The 22,802-nt window shown below is 43.7% G+C and overlaps 1 protein-coding gene across 8 annotated transcripts in view; it reads left to right on the plus strand.

The window, feature by feature from the left end:
* VAV3 (vav guanine nucleotide exchange factor 3) overlaps positions 1-22,802 on the plus strand; it is a 513,627-nt gene that overhangs the window by 405,556 nt on the left and 85,269 nt on the right. For 3 of the 8 annotated variants that reach the window (XM_082383492.1, XM_082383486.1, XM_082383500.1), the window contains one exon: positions 834-22,629. The exons of 2 other annotated variants lie outside the window; for them this stretch is intronic. In XM_082383492.1, coding sequence (XP_082239618.1) covers positions 834-908 — 75 coding nt within the window. In that variant the 3' untranslated portion in view covers positions 909-22,629. 3 more of the 8 variants (XM_082383487.1, XM_082383490.1, XM_082383498.1) reach the window with 3 other exon arrangements.

Raw genomic sequence — 22,802 nt, forward strand, 5'->3', positions numbered from 1 at the left:
GGGGCTGTGCTGGATTGTGCCAGATCAACTTGGTTAAAATGGAACTACATTTCCCAGAATCCCATTCCCTTTGTGTTCCTGGAGTAAAGTTGGCAAAACTGAACTAGTGCAAGATTTGGAAAATAAAAGTAAAGCAATAGGCATTACTCGAAGGTCTTTCAGTCAAATATGTGGAGAACAGACTCAGAAGTGCCCAGGGGATGCCAATTGTCATTTCTCTTCTCCATTGTTTATCTAGCTCTTCTTTCCAACTACTAGACCTGACTCTCACATTCAAAACCAGATGTTTGGCTGAGGATGCACAGAGTCAGGAGTAGAGAGGCCACAGCTTCCCACAGAACTATCAAAAACTTCCCCTTTGCAGCTCCTGTAGGGTCACCTAGATTTCCCTGCAAGCCTGGGCTCGTCCACCCTGCACCAGTGCTTCAGAAGGACTGATTGGAAACTCTGTCTTGGCTCCTCCAACATTCCCTTCTGGCTGTAACTTCAAGTATTTGCCACAGTTGTATAAGGTCTAATTCTGTAATAAATCTCTTATCTAATAACAGTCATAGTGGCTCTAGTTTCCTGATTAAACCTTGGTTATTGGCATTGATATTCATGGGCTCAGCTACAAGGGCTTCCACTCTTCAAGGCTGATCCGACTATAGCCTATGCTGAGCTCCCAACCTACCAACAACAGGGACCAGCCCTGAGTGCCAAATATGGCACCATTCCCCAGGGGAACCAGTCAGCCACCTGATTACTTTGGACCACTTCCATCATAGAAGAGCAGTGCTTTGTTCTCCTTGGAATAAATGCTTACTCTGAATATGGATTTCTTCTTTGCCCAGAGTGTTTCTGCCAAAATCACCATCTATGGACTTGCAGAGTGTCTTATTCATTACTCTACAGAGCATTGCTTCTGACCAAGGAATTCATTTTGTATCAAAGTAAGTTCAACAATGGTCTGTATTCACAGAATTTACTGGTATTACCATATTTCCCATCTTGCTGAAGCAGCTGACCTGACAGAACTAAAGATTCAGTTATGGGTCCAGCTGGCTGGCAATATTGTAAAGTTGGGGTAATACTCTCCAGTACAGTATAGGAATCAATATATGTTGTTTTTCCCATAGCCAAGATTTTCAGGTCTGGTAATCAAGGGATGGATATGGGAGTGGGTCCTTTCACAATTACCCTTAGTGACCCTTAGTGAAATTTTGCTTCCTGTCCCTTTAGTTTTGGGCTAAACCCATTGAGTCCTTAGTTCCCAAGGCAGAATGCTTTCACCAGGGGATTCAACAAATCCATTAAGCTGGAAGTTGAAGCTGCCACCTGGCCATTTGGCTTCAAGTCACTGAGCCAATAGGCAAAAAGGAGATTACTGTACTGAGACCTGATTATCAAGGGGAAATTAAGTTGCTACTGCACAATGGGTCAGAGAAGAGTATATCTAGAATCAGAGTTCCTCTGGGCTGTGTATTAGTATTCCCATAACCTGTGATAAAAGTTAATGGAAAGCTACATCAGAACAGTAAACTATTAATGTTCAAACCCTTCATGCACAAAGTTTGGAGACTCTCATCTAAGAAGGAACTATGACCAACTTAGGAAAAAATAGGGATATGGAATAAACAGTGGAAGAAAGAAGTTAGAAATACCAGTAATCACATGGTCAGTTGCAGAAATGAGGAATGTAGTAGTGATAAATCCATTCTTGCTTTTATATAAATGTATTGATATATAGATGATATAGACATATTTAACCAGTTTTTCTACTAACATAAGACGTATTCATAGTGATTAACCTCACATCTCAATATTTAAGTTTTAGGCTATCAGAGTGGGAGTGTGACTCAGAAGAGGAATGAATGTCACCAAAATGTGGATAAAGCGACATAGGAGATTTTTCATGTGTCCTTTCTGTAGGAAAGGTTGTACACTTTCAAACAATTGTTCCATGTTAGGTAGAAGCATGATTTTGTTATTGTCTTTATTCAGAAGTAAAATATGCTTGAAGAGGAATGTATAGTTGAAAAGGAATGAACTGTGCTGGATTATGCTGTATTGACTTGGTTAATCTGGGAAATACATTTCCTAGAATTCCCTTTTCTGTGGTTCCAAGTGAGAGCCAACCAAGGAACTTGCCTGAGATCTGGAAGATAGAAAGGAAACAGTGTCCATTACTCCCAGAAGGAGTCATGTTGGATAAATGGTGATGAACAAGCATGGGAGAGCCTGGGAGGTTACAGCTTTTCCAAACTCTCCTCTACTCTGCCTCCTGCTCTTCTTCCTATTGGTTGGCCTTGTTGACCAACAGCAGTGCTAGGCCTCTTACCAGATGCTTGACGGTGGAACCACAGAGGCGGTAGCTCCACAAAGGCAACATGTTCCTAGACCTTTCCACAAGCTTCCTTTTTGTGGTCCAGTGGCTTCTCAGATATTCCTGCTCTGACCTGCCTACCATTCCAATGCTTCAGAAGGTGTAGTTTGTGACTTATTTTCTATTCCTCCAACTCCCCTCCAACCTCTACTTCTGCTGTTGTGTGAGGTCTAATTCCTATAATAAAGCCCTTATCTCATAATATTCATAGTGACTCCACTTCCCTGACTGGCAGATTCATTGACTACCTAAAATTCTCCACGAATAACTTTCACTATGTCCAACATCTAATGCCCTGACCATCTCTGTTCTCATACTAGCCCTATAAGTTCTCATATGAGAAGGATCTGAAAGCATTTTACTTTTTCTTGAGACTGGTTACAAGGAGAAAGGCAAGGAATGCATTTTCTGTTATCAATTTCACGCAACTTTGGATTTTTCATGTTAAGTTACTAGGCACTGGAAGGATAGACAAGACATTTAATGTTTTATTGCAGACCAGAGTTAGGAGTGCCAAAGACCTCCCTTAATCCACTTAACAATTACTACAAGTCAAAAATAAGGTAGTGCTAGTGACACTAACTGTTCTTTATGGAATGTGTATTGTTATGACATATTCTTTAATGTCAGATTTTTTTTTTTTTTTTGAGTATCAGGCACTCCCCCCCACCCCCTCCAATAATACCAATACCCTTGGCCTTAGAGGAGAGTGAGTTTGTGTATCTGCTACTTAATCTCTTGGGGGTACAACCGGAAAGGACACCAAGTCATGAACAGGATGACTAGAGTCATCTCTGAAAGACAGTAAAAACACTCTCAAAAACCCAAATAAATTCTTGGTTGGTCAAGTGCTCATTTCTACTCAGAGTGTGGGTTAGGGGAAATCGAGTACTTTCCCCAAGCACTTCTTGGAATTACATTTCATGCTGTTTGACAGAATCTACAAGAGCTGCATTTGTCACGGTCCCAGCAAGAAACATATGGCACATGAGTAATGGAGAGTTTAATGAAGAGACTGTTTACAGAGCCCAGGACAGGGTTAAAGGAAACCAGTGAGGCTTGGTGAAGCATCCCTGGGCTGGCAACAGTGGAGAACCAGGGCCCAAAGGAGCAAGAGGAATGAGTGGTTTCAGGAACTTGAATTGGTGGAGGAAGCTGGGGAGAGGGCCTGAGACGAGTCACTGCCAACCCACAGCCCTACAGAGAGGTCTGGGGAATAAATACCTTTGCTTCAATGCCTTCCATCCTCCCATCTCTGCCAGGACCTCCCACTTCCAAACACAATCATAAGCAAGAGGTCAAGGGCCTCCGGTTGATGCTGTCCATAAAGATAGGCTATAGGCAGCTGATAGGGTAGAGCGTGGATCTAGGGGCAAATAGGATGTCCACACAGGCTATTGCATCCAGATTTATAGGGGAGATAACTAGTCTTATCCCAGACGTAACCACCATGCTATTACATGTTATTAGAGACATCTTGCATGAACATGCCTGATAGGGCACTCTTCACTCAGTAGGGTGCAGTTAAGCTCTATCTGTTACTATCTTGCTAACCTGGGTGTGCAAATATTCATTCAGGTGGAAACCACTTGGCTTGAATGCTTTGAAGTCTTTTTTTTTTGTCTTTAAGAGCTATGATGACATAGATTTTTAATTTAGCTGCAGTGCATCAAAAAACTTTCTGAACTGTTTTGGGACCCCTACAATTTGGGACAGCCCAGAGAACAGGAATTTTATCGTTAGGAAAATTGAGGAGCACAAAACCCATCAATGATGCCTTCACAATGACACCTGCTATTCATAAGTGAATTTAATTGGATATTACCTCTTCCTCATTCACCATTGGAGTTTTCATTGAATGTCACTGCATTCCAAATAGTAAGTGATGCTAATAAGCAAAACAATTCAAAGCATTTTAACCAGATAAATGGCATACGATCACAAAGAGTCTGTGGACTGACTTGTGCTGAGAATTAACAAGGGTTTCCCTATGACGGTGGGACATGAAGCAGCCAGGCTTCATCTCCCTGCCCATCTGCTGGCGACTGCAGGCTGGGATTTCCTGAGGCAAAAAGCAGGAGCCTTGGATTCTATCTGTCACTAGAAACGGTAGGCCATGGCTCTATCATTAAACCTCCGGAGTAATTTCTTAACCCTTGATGAAACTACTTGCCCTCTGATGTCAGGTTTTAGCATCTTCTATCCATTTCCTCTTTCTCCTACTTCTTGCCTCTGAATATGATTCTTACGCTCAGGGCCAGCACTATCTTTTTGCATCTTCACAGCTTTATTTAATCAATGATTATAATCAGAGAATCCTGGTGAAGGGCAATTATTTCAAGATTTCTACCAAGGTCTCTTAATACAGAGGAAAGTGAATTTCTGGAATTAGGGAGAATCTTGGGAAGGAGGAGATGATAGGTGCATCCCATTGTAAACAGGAAATTCATTTGAAGATTCATGTGTTATCAATAAAATTTGTATGGATTTTTCATTCTGTGTTATGATATCATGAAATATAAAATAGTTTCTGTAAGTCTGAAAGAATTGCAGTTGCATGAAGATGTGACAATTTTTCTGTGGCCTCACACACCCCGGCACACCACTGTGGAAAGTAATCTGAGAAGCACAGGTTTTTACCTATCAAATTTGCAAAAATTAAACCACACCCGCACATGTGTGTGTACACGTGCAACTCCCAGGGTTATGAGGTATTGACTGGTGGGAAACAAACTTTCTGGGAGAAAGTTTATCAAGACCAAATCCAACATTCATCTACTTTGTAACTAATAAGGATCTACTGTATAGTACAGGGAACTCTACTCAATACTCTGTAATGGGCTATATGGGAAAAAAAAATCTAAAAAAGAGTGGATATATGTATATGTGTAACAGATTCACTTTGCTGTATACCTGAAACTAACATTGTAAATCAACTATACTCCAATAAAAATTAAAACATTCATCTACTTTAACCCAGCAATTCAACATTAAGAATTTGTTCTAGGAAAATAATCACGGATGTGTACAAGTGTAGAGCTACCAACAAAGTGTTTGCAGAGACAACTTAGAAGACTGAAAAATCAGAAAGAACGTAGGTGTCCAACAGTAGTAAATCTGTTGAATAAATTATAGCATATCTAAATACGGGCTACGCTACTAGGTATCTGTCAGCTGATTACCCAGCACACATTTCCCCTTTCCGCTTACTAACAATATCAGATTTCATTTGGGTATTCTTCCTACCTACACTGGCACCTGCGCATATACAGTTTTCCTTTGAACAATGTGGGGATTACTTCGCCGACCCCCCTAGTTCAGTAAAACTGAACTACTAGTAGTCTGTTAACCAGAAGCCTCAGGGATAAAAGTCAATTAACACATATTTTGTATATTACATGCACTATATACTGTATTCTTACAATAAAGCAAACTAAAGAATGTTTCTAAGAAAATCATAAGGAAGAGAAAATACATTTACAAGAACTGTACTGTATTTATCAATAGCGTAAGCTTTTGTCATCTCTTTACAAGATTGATAGTCGGTACCTACATCAATATTGTCTCATACAAAAGACAGTCAATATCACACATATTACTAACACTAGGTATCAAAAGTGAAAAAATAATGTGAAAAACTTGTATTTACAGATATAACGATTCATGCATTGATAACGAAGAAACAGCAACATGACTGCTTTATGGTAGCTTAGTGTAATCGATACAATTGGCTTCACGGTGGCCTAGCTTATACACCAATGAATGCATAATTATAACATTTTTTATGGCATACAGCATTACAGCCATATTCATAATATCATATTGGAAACATGTTACATTAAAACAAACAAACGAATAGAGATATGCAGTTGCATCAATTGTTACTGAATCAGGCTTACCTTGCCCAATGCACCGCAAGCCAGAACGCTGAGACGCCAAGGTTTGCAGCAGAGGGATGTGTGGAGGTTATTCGCAAGGCAGCAAGCGATGAAGTAGGAGGACAAATCAACTTCTCCAAAGGCAAGGGAGCTCGGGGTATTTATGGGGTAACGAATAAAGCAGCAGGGCGGGCTGAGGCGTGGGGCACTTGGAGGGTGCGCGGACGATGATTGGAAAAAGGTGCGGGAGTCATGGTTCTGCGCAGGCGTAACCAGGCTACAGGCCCCGGCAGGCTGCAAAGGTCACTCGCGCATGCCCAGTTGAAGGGTTGGTGGTCCTAAACCAGCTCAGCTCCAACTAGACGCAGCTGACTTCAAGTTCCTAGAAAACAACCCGGGCAAACATCTTATTGTTTAGGCTATGTGCTGCTACGAGGACATGCAAGTGTTAAAACTACCTTGATTAGTGAAGGCAGATGAAGTGGATTTAACCCTCAGTTTCACAATGACAAGAGAGGCATACTGTATGATAATGTAATTCTTCCAAAGCAAAGTTATAAAACAGTAAGAAAAGTAACACATTATTAATTTTATGTTAAGTATCATTCATGCCTATGTTAGGATAGACTAGTATCTACATATATTGTATGCATTCATGACATACATACCTTTTTCTTAATTTTCTCTATATTTCCAGGCTACAGGGCTCGTCTGCAAGTTTTTTCAAATTGTCGCAAACCTCCAAAAAATTTACCCATATATTTTTTGAAAAAACAATTATGCATATAAGTGGACTTGTGCAATTCAAACCTGTGTTGTTCAAGGCTCAACTGTACTTCAAGAAATGAGCAAACCCTCAGCTTAAGAAATAAACCGTGATTGCTTTAAGGCCATGAGACTGTGCCTCTGTTATTGGGTCAGGGAAAGAGACCCAAACCAATCAGTACCAGGCATTCCGTACAGGGCCTCCTCCTAGGATTGCCTGTATCTCTATTTTATGCTTTTTTCAGTTTGGGAGGTTAGAAGGCTAACCACTGCATGTTCAAGGCTCCTTGAGACCAGGTTTCTCCCATGAAGCTCTCCCAACTGAATACACTCCTGTGAGATTTGGAAGCTGGAAGGAAGGTGGCCCCTTCTTTCTATGCTAATATGGACAGACATGGGTGCTGGCAGCTGCTCTGAACCTGTTTCCTCATCTGTAAAGCAGGGGTAACATCAGGTACCTTGCATGAAAGTACGGTAGATGCCCTTACACCTTCTTTATCAATATTTCTTTCCTGGATGTTGTAACAGCACCATCACTTGATTGAAGGGGTTTGAGAATTCTTGGATACAGATAGCTTTTTTTTTTCAAGCTTTATTATGCCCAGAATCAGGAGCCTGGCTAGGAAGAAGGTGGGTCTTGGCATTCAGGTCAGAGTAGATCTGCTCAGACCCGTGTTATCCACACCATGAATATAGCTTCTTTATGAACACAGCCTGCACCTGCCTGACAAATTTCCTGACAATAGAGATTCGATTTTCCCACAAGAGAAACTGAATAGGGACTCGGGGCACCTGAGATTTGTTCTTGGCTATGAAACCTTCTGTAACCTTGACCAAATACATTTACCTCTCAGGACCCCTCAGTTTCCTCATCAGAAGAAAGGTTTAGAAAAGGTGTTCCCTAAAGCCCCTTCCAATTTTAGAAGTTCCATGTATCAGCGAGACAAAATGGTTGGAAGTTTTTATGCAAACTCAATGTTTATGTAGCCATAGGTCAGCCTTGAAATATTTTTATTTCATATACATCTTTTTAAACATGCCTTTTAATAAATTTCCCCTCAGGTACAAAGCATAAAAAATAACAATTAAAGTGTACTGCACAGAATAGCAATATCCAGGGCATATTATAAATTGACCCCTATGAAAATTGCTGATACTTCATCTTATTTGATCCACAAATCAGCAATTTTATATGGCCCAATCTACTAAAATCATTAAAATGCAAAATTTTTAAATGTGTTCTGTTTGTCTGGAACATCAGCAGATTAGGAAAAAGCTGAGAATTTCATGTTTTCCTCTGACTTTACACATTGATGCCACAATCTTTAGGGTTATTTTCTTTTTTGATGGGGGATGGTGGAAGAGAGAATGATACTACCATATTTCAATTTCTGTAAAAGACCAAAAGCTATCTGAACTCCCTCTTTGTCCTCTAGCCACAAAGCTCTGCCAGTTCATTCTCCCTGCAAAGCAGGGTCTAAAAGTGCTCAACCTGCGCTCTGTGATTTCCCGTCCTGCCTTGGTTCCTGGGCATTTTCGGGTGGCAGTCACTTCAGGATATGGGACACTATCAGTGACTTGTATGCTTGCATCCTTTTAATCCATTTCTTGGGCAGATTCGGTATAGAATCTGTGTCTATGCCAACAATGATGGGGACACTAAAATAGCAAGCACTATACAGCACTTGTTATGGGCCGGGAACCGGAAGAAAAGCTTTGTACATACTAAATCATTTCATCTACTTCCTGTGAGAGCTGTACTATTACTACCCACTTTACAGATGAAGAGACCAAGCACATAAAGCTCTCTTCACTTGCTCAAGATCACACAGCTAGCAAGTGGCCCCAGTAGGACCCCTGCCTCTCTGGTTAAACCCCCAAACACGTGATGAGCGTGTCAGTGTTGCGGGCATGATTCCAGAGTAATTTTCAGGACAGGATCACTGCCACCTACCATCACAGACAAATTTACAAATGTACATTATGATGAATACACATCAATTCATTCCCAACATTTATCTGCCCCAGTGCAGCTGGAGAACACCCATGCTCCCCTGCGTATCTTTGTGGGGATAGAGTTATGGGTCTTATACCTGCAGCAGATCACAGTTTCCAGGTTGGGAGAGACAAGTGTGGTTTCTACATCTCTGAGATTCTCATGCCTCCCTCTAGGGGTCTCCCCATTTGAACCCCTACCTTAGATACTGATGAAAACAGAATCTACTTGAACTATTTACATTGTTTTTTAAAGTTTAGGTAGATGAGTGTCATGTTATTTAATACATTTATTAATAAAATTACTCCATCTATTCTTATTTACCCAGTGCATTACTTACCTATTTATTCTAGATGAATTTTTAAACAGTAAACCTATAGTGATTCTACATTCAACTGCATGTTATTATCTTCAAAGCATCCCTTTGAAGAGCTTTATCCCCATTGCATTGCTGTTGCCTTTTTCCCTGAAGGGTTTGGAAATCTTGTGCTAATCAGTCTTGTGAGCTAATTCTCAGACAGAGAAACCAGGCTGGTTATTTGATGGATACTCCTGTCCCCGGCACCAGGAAATATTGTTCCTCTATTCGATATGAGAAGAGCAAGAGAGGTACTGTCCAGGACTACCCTAGGAATTCAGCTGGACCCCTTGTTTCATAAGTTCTTCAAGAGGGGACCACTCATTCCAAATAGAGACACTAAAATTTTAATCACCCGAAGGTCTGTCCCAAGAACCTGCAGGTGGATTATGCACTGTCTGTAGAACTTGGCTCTTTTCCTTGGATGCACTTTTGAGTCTGAGAACTGTGCACATCCTTTTCCTTAGCAAGCAAGTTATTTTAAGGAAAGAAAGTGCACTCACTCGTTTAGCATTGTAGATTTGAGGTAAAACGTTTGTCTTTCAGCAGGTTGGAGTTTTGTGATTTTCTTCACTTTACTCATGGGGGCAACATCTGCCCCCAATTTACCCACAGAGGTTCTTTCAGGGACTTGCTGAGCTTAAATATCCCATCCTTGGGCCAGGAATGATTTTACCACTCTAAGAAGGCCTGAAAGGGCATTAGCTGAGGATGTCCTTGCTGGCCCAGGCGCAATGATTTGAAAACATGCCCATGGTTATCCCTTTGCCTTTGTTATCCAGACTGGAGTCCTTTCCCAGCCCCATCTGGAGAGCTTGGCTCAGTGCTAGGGAAGGACAGATTCCTAGCAGATGGTTTATCAGAGGACCTGGCACATGGTTTGGCCAAGAAAACCTCATCTAATACCTCTGAGTTTGGGAAGCTTTAGAGTGAAGAGTAGTTCCAATCCTTCTGCACAACCAGGAATGTTTTGCTTATTAAATTTTTAAAACGATGCTCAGAGTAAATCTAGACAGCAGCAGTTCTGAAGATCTGGCACCACAGACGGTACCAAACTAATGTATCCCCTTAGACAAGTTTTACAACATCTATAAAGTTTGGGATAGGGCCAGAGCCTTGGGCCTGAAAGGAATGAGACTCATGCAAAAAGATATCAGGCATTTTGACAAGTGATATTTTAATTAAAAAAATGCAACTCTGATCAGCATGAAATATCTCAAATGTCTAATAGGCTGCTTAAAATTAATATGTTCAAACCTACTCCTTCCACAGTCTTCCCCATCTCAGTGGCAACTCCATCTATCCATTTGCTCAGGCCGAAAACTATTAGAATCATTCTTGCTTCCTCTTCCTCTCATATGTAATATCCAGTTCATCAGTAAACTTTGTCAATTCTACCTTCAAAATATGTATGGTATTCAACCTCTCTGCTACCACCCTGGTTGGAGCTGCCATCCAGATGGTGGCAGAAGCCACCTACCTGGCACTCTTGCTCCCATATTTACTCCCATTCAGTCTATTCCCAACATAGCATTCTGAGTGAGACTGCTGGAATCCCTGACACACCATGGCACTCCTCTACTGAAGGCACTCCAGTGGCTCCACATCGCACAGCATGAAAGCTCCCTCAGCTCCTGTGTCACGGAGCCCCTTGTGTCTCTGCACTGACCTTTCATGGCTCTCCCCTGGCTCTTTCTGCTCCAGTCACGCTGACCTTTCTGGCCCATGAACTCTGAAGCTATATGCTCATCCAGGACATCTGAAGTTGTCCACTCCCTTTGCTGGAGCATTCTTCCTCCAAATATCCACTTGGTTTTTTCTCTCTCTTTCCCTCTCCCTCCTTTTCTTTCTCTTTCCATCCTCCTCCTCCTCCCCCACTTAAATTTTTTCTGTGGAATTTATCACCATCAGATATATTGTATATTTTTCTCATTGTGTTTATTCTGTCTCTCTCTACTAGAATATACACTCCTTTAAGGGCAAGGAGTTTTGTCTCTCTTTTAAAAAATTATTATTTCCATATCACGAAGAACCAAGAATAGAGCTTGATACACATTAGGTACTTAAAAGCTATTTTCTTTTTTTTTTTTTTTTAATCAGTCATCAATTTTATACACATCAGTGTATACATGTCAATCCCAATCGCCCAATTCAGCACACCATCATCCCCACCCCACCACGGTTTTCCCCCCTTGGTGTCCATACGTTTGTTCTCTACATCTGTGTCTCTATTTCTGCCCTGCAAACTGGTTCATCTGTACCATTTTTCTAGGTTCCACATACATGCATTAATATTCGATATTTGTTTTTCTCTTTCTGACTTACTTCACTCTGTATGACAGTCTCTAGATCCATCCATGTCTCAACAAATGACTCAATTTCGTTCCTTTTTATGGCTGAGTAATATTCCATTGTATATATATATACCACAACTTCTTTATCCATTCGTCTGTCGATGGGCATTTAGGTTGCTTCCATGACCTGGCTGTTGTAAATAGTGCTGCAATGAATAGAATAGAGCTTGATACACATTAGGTACTTAAAAGCTATTTTCTGAATAAATAAATCATATTTTTCCCAAATATGTGTTAGGCACTGTGCTTATTGCTGTATGTACCGTGGTGAACAAAACAAAGATTCATGACCTCATGCATCTTCAAGTCTAATGGGTGGGAATAGTAATTAATTAATTAGACATGAGAAAGAATTGAAGCATTTGAAGAAGTGAAAATGTTGAATTAAGCTAGAGAGTTGGGTTTGAGAAATGGCATTGTGAGACAGAAATTAAGCCATGTTGATTTGGTTGTTGGGTGGGGGTGTTACCCTAACCATGGGGACCGTCGAAGGCTTTTAAGCAGTCAAGTGACATAGTCCTGTGCACATTTTATAAAGTCCTCTCTGGATGCAGTGTGAGAATGGGTTGGAAAAGGTCAAGAGTGGACACAGGGAGATGTGATGAGAGGTGATTGCTGTAGTGATTGCAGTTGAGAGATGATGGTCACAGGCTGGGGCAGTCCGCATTAGAGAGGAGGACATGAACTTAGAGCCTGTTTGAAAAGGATTTGGGTGGATTTGGGTGGTTGGGAAGTGAGAGGGGTTAAAGATGAACCTCACGGTCAGCCTTGAACAGCAGGTGTGTGTCATCTCCTGGGAGGCTTCCTGAAGTAAGTGGGGTTTGGGATGCAGAGTGATGTGGTGGTGAGGGTGAGAAGGTGGAGAAGGTTCTGAGTGTGACGTATACATAGACAACATCCCTGTGGTGACATTCCTGCTTAGGAGCAAGCCTGAGCAGGAGCAACAGATATTAAGAGCCATTAGTTTATAGACAGATGGTGAGCCACGTCACTGGGGTGGATGGGGTCACAAGGAAAGGGTTAGGATGAATAAGGAAGGAGGGCTGGGGCAGAATGCCACCTGACTCCAACATTTCAAGGCCTGGGTCACGTAGGCAAAAGAGCCTACCATGAAGTTAGGAGAAAAAGATCGTGTCAAGGAAGCCAAGGGTACAAAGGAAGGTACAGTCAGCTGTGCCAAATATTATGAAGAGATCAAGCAAGGCCGGGACTAAAAGTAAACACTGCAATTAGGAACATGGAGGCCACTGGTGAGAGCAGTTTCAGGGGAGTATTGGGGCATAAGGCAGATAATGCAGTGAGAGAAGAAGGGAAGGTGAGGAAATGGAAGCAGAGAGGAGATAAGAAATGTAGCTGTGAGTGGCACAATCAGTGGAGCAAAGCTGCCCGAATGAGCACATTATTTTTAAGGTGAGTAGACTTAAGTGGCTGAAATGTTTGGAGGAGGCAGTGGTCAAGGAGGAGCTGCACAGACTTTGGCAGCCTGAGATATTGTGATTTATAAGAATATTTATTTGCTCATTCAGATGACCAAAATATATTTCTCATAGATTTTGGTTCCATCATTCCTAGCTCACAGCTCCCAAAACCTTTGGAATTTCCTGAGCAATAAGAGGAATGGGGGCATCTTTTGTTGTAATATTTGATTTCTTGTCCTCAGTTCCTGAAGTCTCTTCAGAGCCATACAGGTGAAATGGATGTCTTACCATTCATAACAAGCCCATTTCCCCCATAGCTGGGTTTAGGTTAATAAGGTAAATTTTGGAAAGCATCTAAGGATGGGGCTTTGTTACCAGGGGAACCAACCACATGATTAGAGAGTTGGAACTTTCAGTCCTGAGCCCCTCCCCAGCCCCAGTCTTCTGGGAGGGGAGAGGGGCTGGAGATTGAGTCCAATCATCAGTGGCTAATGATTTAATCAAGCATGTCTTATGTAATGAGGCCTCCATAAAAAAACCCAAAAGGAGAGGGTTTGGAGAGCTCCTAGGTCTGTGAACACGTGGAAACATGGGGAAGGTGATGCCCTCAAAGAGAGCACGGAAGCTGCACACCCTTTCCCCAGACCTTGCCCTGTGCAATGGTAGGAGGTAATGCAAACCTGGTTTGTCTGCTGACCTTAACAGAAGAGTCTGAGAATCTGTTCTTTGTCGTATTCTTGACATCCCTCAAGGTTGGGAAGCAAGTCCACTTTCCTCAATCTTGTTGCAATCGTTTGCTGTACTCCTTCCATCATTTCTTCATGGTGGGCACAAATTGGAAGTAGGAGTTGAGGGAAATAGAGAAGTCTAGAATAACTTCTGGGTTTGAGTGTTACGACAGTTAGAGGCAGGTATCGGGGAGGTAGGGGATGCAGGAGTGGAACAAGGTTGGGGGGAGTGGATAATGAATTCCATTTTTTAACATATTGAGTGAAGATGCTTATGAGGCACTGAGAAGGAAACAGTCAGTAAGCAGTAGGATCTATGGCTCTGAAGTTCAACCACTAGCTGGGGAGAGAGCTGTGGGTTGAAGATGGATATGGATAAACTATAGGCATAATCCATATATAGGCAGTGATTGTAACCAAGAGAAAGAATATTTGGAGTGAGTAGCAAGATGGGGCCAGAGCATGCTGTAGGGAATACCTGCATTTACGGGGCAGGTAGAAAAACATCCAGCAGAGAAGATTGGAAAGAAGGTGAGTGGAAACCAGGAACGGTGATGCAAAGCCCAAGGAAGGAGGATTTTGACAACAAGGGAAGAGTCAACAGGGCCAGTGCTGCAGTGGATCAGGTAATGGGAAACTGAAGGGAGGGCACTGAGCACCTTTATGAGGGTCCCAGAGCTGCAGGAGCTGCAACCTCAGAGGATGCACTGGGTGGAAACAGCGGGGATGTTGTCTGAATTCCACCCCAAGGCTCATGGCTCCCTTCAGTTTTCATAAGTCAAAATGAGGAGGTTGGACGAGATGACTAAGTTTCTTCTGGTTCTGAAATCATGATTCCCAGAGCTTTCATAAGAATAAAAGCCAATAACAACAAAAGATTGGCCTCCCCTGGGGAACATTTTAAGGCTGGTTCACTAAAGCAGCCACATAAGCAGGCCAAAGTAAAGAAATCTTGATCTCACCAAGGGTCTTTGCTGGAAATCAGGGGAGTATAAACACACCAGCCTGATGGAGGAATGTGCTGGATCCAGGCCCCTGTGTGCTGCCCTCTGCCCACTATGAGCTGCCCCTGGAAGTGCTGGACCCCCAGGGGGCTTTTAAAATCTTGTCCCCCAACAGGAGGGGCTGCCACGTGGCGCACTGAGCTGCTGTGTGAGGCTGGATAACTGCTTGTCCAAAAATTTGTTGGAAAAATTCAGGCAACTGGTGGCAGCTGGACCAGATGACCTTGCGGTTATTTTCAAGCCACTGATTCTTACATCCTCTGAGGGAGACCTCATTCCCATGACTAATTTTGTCATGTTTCCCACAGGGATTCTGTTGCAAAAGACGTCTGCCCCGATTTCCACTCAGAGGTCACTCAGCTGGCTTCCCTTCTCTGCTTATAGAGCCTCCCCTTTAATACCAGGAGAGGTGAGGCCCCGGACCTTGATGTGCCAGTTGAGCTGAGTTTCTGTCTCCTCCCAGCCCCTCCTTGGACCTTCTCCTTCCCCCGGGAGGAGCTCCACGCTGTGGGGCTTGAAGTCAGGGACATGATGGATGTCTGAGAGTCTGGGGCAGAGGGTGGTCCAGGGTCTGGTTTGAGAGAAGGCGGCGCTGCACAGCCCACAGAGGAGGCCTGCCTCCCACCACGCTCTGTCTTCAGCCTTGCTTCAGCACCGGCGGCAGGGAACGTGGTAGGAACTGAGGTGGTGGGGCACAGTCAGTCCTCAGCACTCTCCACCCTTTCCACCCCGCCTACTTCCCCAGGTGCAGGGTCTAGCTCTTGGTCTCCACCGCGATGACGCAGCAGGTTCTAGAAACGGAGGTAAAATAGAAGATGAGCCTCCCTCCGGGGACCCTAAAGCCCTGGATGATCACTCGGTTGGGCGGCAGGTGCAAAGCACAGGAGAGGATTGGAGGCCACATGGCAGGGAGCAGCGAGGCCATGCGACAGGGGAAAGGTGGGAGTGCGTGAGAGCTGCAGGAGGGCCGGACCCCTAGGAGAAGCGGGAGTTTCACACATTGCCTTCTGCTGGATTTTCACTGGGAGCCCCGAGGCTGGAAGGAGACCCTCCCCGCCCGGCATGCGGGCGCCTTTGTTGTTGGTTTGCTCCTCTCCTCCTTCCAGCCCTGCCTCCACCTCAGCTGCCCCTCCCCCTCCCCCCTGCGCTGCAGCCTGGGAACGTCTCACCTTTCAGTCCAGAGGCCGGGTTTAGGCTGAAGGGCCAGCCCTGAGCAGCGGTCACGGTGCCCTTCCCCAGGGTTTCAGTCTGGTCTTGCATGTCTCGAATCCACCTTTGCCGCGTGAGAAGTTGTGTCTCACTCTCCAGTTGCTTCTGGTTCGGAGTGGGGTGGCGGCGCGAGGGCGGTTCGTACAGATCGCTTGGGGTCATTGTGATCTCCACGTAACTGGTAACTCAGGTACCCCTTGCAGGTGGAGGATGGGCCCTGAAGACGGCTGAAGTTGCTGTTTGTTCGGTGTGCGTCACCTGTGGGGCTCGGGCCTGGCCTTTTAGTAAGTGGACGGCAGCGGCAGGAGTCGGGATGGAAGTGGGGCGGGAGCAGAGCAGGCGGCGCCTTGTTCTCTCTGGAGGAGGGACCGGAAAGGGAGGGCAGCTACAGCTCTGCCTCCTCTATCTTGTGCTTACCTCAGGCTCCTGGGGAAAGGGTGCCCCCCTCCATCCATCCTGGACCAGAGGATGTACAGGTCTCATCCCCATGTGAAGTCTCCCCATACACCTGCTAGACCCCGGCACACTGGGGACGTTGTCTTTCCCGGGAGGAAGAGGTGAAAGGGGTGTGGGAGCATAACCGACCTTTCTCCTTGGGGGAGAACAGGGATACAGTTGCCCTCATCGTTGCTGTTACAGGAATGCGGAGCAAGCTCGTGATGTACACGGCTTCTCCTGCCACCACCCCCCTGAGCTGTCAGCATCCATCTCCCCATGGAGCTCAGCAACCAGCGTGAGCCACGACACCACCTCTTCCGCTGCGCCCTCCATCTGCTTCCTCACCATATTGTTCTAGCTTCGCAATCAACGAGGCACGGGGTCAGTTGATGGGAAGGGAGGCCAAGGGGCACTCCTGCCATTCTGCCTCGCTCATAGCAACTCACCTGCCTCCTTGCACGGTGGGCCATGGCTCATAAAACCTGACCGCGGCTAGGTCAGTGTGAAGGCAACAGTGAATACAGAGGGTGGGCTAGAAGGTGCACAGTCTCCCCTAACTCTGCCCCTGCCATCATCTATCTGCAAATCATTTAGCCCACAAATATTTATTGACTACTTACTCTATGGTAATGGTGGGAAAAGAATGATGTGACATTGTAATATGAATAATGTATATATGGTTTTCATACCTGGTTCCTGGCACAAAACTCATAAAACTCTTGGAATTTCTTGAGTGAAGTGATAAATAAATACATTTATTCCTTTACTTGTTTATGGTCTGGCTCTGCCAACTGGAAAGCAGGCTCCTGAGAGGGTCTTTACCTACTTTGATCACTTTGCATTTCCAGTGCCTGAAACAGTGCCTGGGACACTGGATAAATATCTGTTTATTAAACAAAATAAATAATGAATGAACCTCACAAATGGTTTCTAAATTACAGCTGTGAAAAGTGCCCCAAAGGAAAAATCACAGAGTGCTCTGAGAGCACATCATCAAGGCTGTGTGCAGGTCTCATGATATAAACAGGGGGTCCTGAAGAGTCTCTTTTGTTGGGCCAGATGGCTTGACAAGCGGATTGGTGGGGGTAGGACTTCACCTCTGTGGCAGAAATGCTGTACCTACTTTCAGCTGGGTCCCTGACACATTTCGCCTCTTGAGCTGCACTGCCTAAAACATTAGCTACCAGCCATGTGTGCCTATTTAACTTTAATTAAAATTAAATGAAATTCAGAATTTACTTTCTTAGTCACGCATTTCAAGTGCTCAGTAGCCACATGAGCCTAGTGGCTACCATCTTGGGCAGCACCATTGGATACAGACTATTTCCATCCCTGCAAACAGCGCTGGTCTAGAGCGTGTTTCCCACCAGCAGGCCAGTAGGTATGGCATAAGATAACTGCCACATTTGGCATCTGTATACATTCCCATTAGCAGTTCCGAAGATAGGTAGATGGATAGATCGATGATAGATAGATAGATAATAGATAGATAGGGAGGAAGAGTGACAGAGAAGGTGAGGGAAAGGGAGAGGGAGAGAGAAACAAGAGACCTGGTTACCAATGACCCCCATGGACTCATGTTACATTTCTTGTGAACTTGCGCTTTCCTGTGAATCACAAAACAAGTTCTCTCCTATTGCCTCTCACCCTACCCCTGCCCCTTACCCTAAGAAACTTCTCTTATTGCGATGCTGGGCCCAGAACCAGAATCCAACAGATGGTTGCTCTTATTCATATACTCACGTTTCCTGCTGGAAGGAGAGGGGTGAGATACTTTTATACTGTCTGCATTGGAGGAACAAAGGGAAAACTCACTTAGACTTTGGACGGAGGCTCATCTGTAACTAGTGACACCACTGCTGAGAAGCCAGGAAGTCAGGTGCACTGCTCCCTTTTCAGGTTAGAGCATAACATCATCCTCAGGAGAAAATTATAGAAAGAGAAGGGCCCTTGAGCCTCCAGAGCAAGGTGGCCAAGGCAGGTTCAGAAATCTGCACTTTTTAAGCAGGGCATTTTATCATTCTTGCTTTCTTTGTGTTTATCCCTCCTGTGTGCTCCTTTTGTACTTGAATTTCTTTGACAGGCCCAGCCAGGCTTAGCTGTGCTAAGGACAGCCAGAGGCAGAAGATTTTGTCCCCACTTGTGCTGGAGCATTCAAGAGGGTGCAGCCATTTCTGGTGGCAGGCTGGTGGCAGAGGAATTTTCTGTGCGCAAGTCCCAGGGGAAAAATAAACCCTGGTAGACAATATTGGATCCACTTGGTGAATTCTTTCTTTCTGCCTGGAGCTTCACCTTCTAGGGCAAAAACCGTGGATGTTTTAATAAGGGAAGTGATAACAGCAATAGGCTCTAAGGCTGAAGTCTGGTAGGATACAACACCTGTGCCGCATACAACTACAGCAGTGCGTGGAAATCACATATTTGCATATCTTACAGGACCTGGTGTGACGAGAAATGAAGAAAACTCAAAGGTGAAATTATTAATATACATATGAATTATTTGTCATCTCCCATGTGTTAGAGAAATACAATTACAAGTATTCCTTGTGAGATTACATGCTAATGTTAATTTCTTATAGCCCTTGAATAAGTGCAGGATGGATTTTTCCCAGCCAGTTCAACATGCAAGTGACTACGTGTGAATATGCTCATTTCCAGGGATCGGTTATAAGCGATGAATTCTGTGTGTGTAACAGCCTTTGTCAGAGCCATTGTCTCACACACCTCTAACTAGACAGCTCTCCCTGTGTCACTCCAGTGACCAAGGAGCAAATAGGAAAAATGAACCATCAATCAATTTAATGCTAGCCTTTCCTTTCACACAGAAAACCTCCATTCAGCTGATGATGACTGACATAAAAACTAAATCCATCCGCTTTATCACTCCTCTCCAAAAGGACAAGTCTGAGAAGCAGGGAAGAGGAGAAAATATGTAGGATTAGCCTTACCTTTAGTCACTGGTCTGCTGTTGTACTAATAATCTATCCACCTGGGGAGAGAAAAATCAACTGTTAAAATATTCCTATTGCAGTTTAGTGCACCTTTAGTATAAAATGTGGAGGTGTGAATCATAAGCAATATATTTGGGAGTAGGATTCTCGGAATATCCCATTTAATGTGATGGGAAACATCTTAAAAATAGGGTCTGAGAATAGGGTTAGGCCCTTCATTCATTTGTTCATTCATTGAACAAATATAGATGGAGTACCTATTATGTCTCAAATGCATGCTGGTCACTGAGGATGCAGTGATGACCAAGGCAAAAACCAGTTCTTCCCTTCATGGAGCTAACAATCTGGGGGTGGAGACAGATGTTTAATAACAGAGTGAGATAAATGTTACTGGAGGAGAGGCATAGAGTGTTATGAGAGCGTATCACTCCACTACGACAGTCCAGGTGGTGGGAGTGATTGATGCCAGGGCCCTTTCTGAGGAAGAGACATTTATTTAAGATGTGATACAAAGGGTGGGCAGGATTTAGGAGGATTAGGAGGTGGGGGACAGGGGGCGGTAAAAGAGAGAAAGGCACACGTGTAAGCCCCAGGGCAAGATGGAGCAAGGGACATTTCAGGAACAAAGATAAGACAAGAATGGCTAGTGCAGAGAAAACAAGGAGGAGAATGACTCATAATGAAACTGGAGAGATTGGAAAGGGTCAGATCCCACACAGCCCTGTGAATCTGGATGAGGAGTTTAGAATCATGCAAAGGGAAATGGGAAAACAAAGAATTCTAAGCACAGGAATGAAATGCTTTAGAAAGATCTGCCTGTGTGCAACAAGAATGATTAGAAGGGTATAAGACCAGAGGCGTGGGGTCCAGTTACTTGGCTAGTGCAGTAGTTCAGGTGAGAGACAACGGGGTTTGGACTAGAATAGGATCTGTCGATATTTAGAGAAATGGTCAGGTTCAAGGGATTCCCAGGAGACAGAACCCACAGCACATAATGATTGATTAGATGGAGGGAGAGGTGAGGGCAAAGAAGGAATCAGGGATGACTCCTAGGCTTCCGGCTTGAGCAATGGGGTGGATGGTGACACTTTTCTCTGAGCCAGGGTGCACCGGAGGAGGGCAGGTTTGAGGAAGTGGGAAGAATACGATAACTGGAGTTGTGGAAATGTTGAATTTAAAATACTTACAAAACATCCAAATAGAGATGTCCAGTAGACACTTTGACATATGGCTCCGGTGCTCAACAGAAACAAGGCTGCATGTCTATTCCACTGTTATCTCCAGTCTTCTCAACTCATTTAGACAAGGAAACATATTATAGATAATGCCTCTGGAAAATTACTGATGAGCTATAAAAATGAAAATTAAAAAGTATTCCTTAGCCTCTAAATTCAACCTCTGGGAAGTTATCCCAAATAAATTATCCAGAAAAAGAGAAAAGCCACACACATTGAATTCTGATTTATAATAGCAAAAAACTGGAAAACATTTCATACCCAGTAAGAAGGGCTAGTTAAATAAGTTACAGTATACCAACAAAATAGAATATTGTACAGTTACTAAAAACAGTAATTATGTATATTTTAGAGCAGCTTAGAAAAATGCTGTGTCATTTAAAGCTAAACAACAAAATTTAAAAATCTGTTTATGCTATGATTACAATTTTGTAAAAAATGACCATACATGAACAACTCCTAGAAGGGCACTTGAATAAACAAAGAGTTGACTTGCTGAATGTTGGAATTATGGTGGTTTTTTAAAAAAAAATATTGTGAAAATGTTACTTGTAAGCTAAGCATGCAAACAAGTAAGATAAATATGGTTTTGCTCTTGTTTTTGTTTTTGAAGCCAATGAGTTTCCGTCTTATATAATCATAGGCACTATCTTGCTGAGTTGCAGAGCTGGAGTTCAATACTTGTGCATGGCTCAATGGACGTTGTCAGCAAGGATCTTGTCTCCCAGGTCAACCCACAATGACTCAGGAGTCTCATTTCTGAGCATGTCCTAATATTTCCCGCCCACCCCCCCCCCTCAAAAAAAGAAAAGTCAGAGCTCCTTGGAGCACATGTGAGTCTCCACCGGAGACTAGGGAACCAAATATTTACATGATTAATCTCTTCCCATTCTTTTCCTCTGTTCCTGACTTGCCTCAGGAACCTAGTAAGAATTCATGGCCAAAACCTTTGAGCCAGGTTCTCCTTTGTCTGGTTCAATGTTTTCATTATCTCCTCATCAAAGTCTCCTCAGTGTATATTTGCAAATGATCATAAAGATGAAGTGCCAGTGGTCTCCAAAGGTGAAGTGCCCTGTATATACTGGATGCCCATTGTTACCATTCTTGTCTATTCAATTACACCCTTTGCGATCCACAGGGGCATAGGAGGGTTTTTGCTCACGGGAGAATCTTGTGTGATGACAGTACCAGCAACAGCTGAGCTAAAATGCAAACCTCCTGGGTCAGATGTCATCCTGAAATAGGTTGTGAGCAAGGTTGCTGTACTGGCAGGATCCTTTGTTTTTCAAAAACGAGAAGCTCTGCCTGGGAAGTAGGATAGAAAATAAAATCCAATGGCAAAGTGTAGTGAGATTTCAGGCGTTTGAAATACTGGGCTATGGGGCAAAGAGATCAATGCCCATGAAATGATGGAACATAAACCCTCAGAGGTAAAAGAGCTCTTTTCATGCTGGGAGAAAAAAAGCAAAACCAAACAAAAAGAGCATTTAAAATGTCCTTGTCCTGTGTTTATGACAAATGGAGAATTAAGCAGATTGGCTGGTTGGGTTCGCTTGGAAGAGATGAAATGGCTGGATATTCAGATGCACCCTTTCTCTTCCAGGGCAGCCACAAGAAAGGTGCGTGCATGCCACAGTGGGGTGGTCCGTGAGAGGGGGGCTCAACAGTGGAGCCATGCGGGGCATGCTGTGAGCAGAATTCCTGTCCCAACTCCTCTCTTCCTCAAGCAGAGGGTGATTTCACATCTTCTTAGGATGTGCTGCTCCTGTGGGAGATGGTCACAAGGATACTCAAAGTTATGAGAGCTCTTGTGTCTGTAAGGACTGACTGCAATGCCCTCAGATAATAGCTGCCTAGGTACATAAGTTGTGGTTGGCAGAGGGATGGCTTAGTGTTTTTATAAATGCCCCCAGCCTTATTATATATATATATATTTTAAACATCTTTATTGAAGTATAATTGCTTCACAATGGTGTGTTAGTTTCTGCTTTATAACAAAGTGAATCAGCTACACATATACACACGTTCCCATATCTCCTCCCTCCTGCATCTCCCTCCCTCCCACCCTCCCCATCCCACCCCCCCAGGCGGTCACAAAGCACT

Source organism: Balaenoptera borealis (assembly GCF_965194805.1).
Source record: "Balaenoptera borealis genome assembly, chromosome: 1".
Taxonomy (NCBI): domain Eukaryota; kingdom Metazoa; phylum Chordata; class Mammalia; order Artiodactyla; family Balaenopteridae; genus Balaenoptera; species Balaenoptera borealis.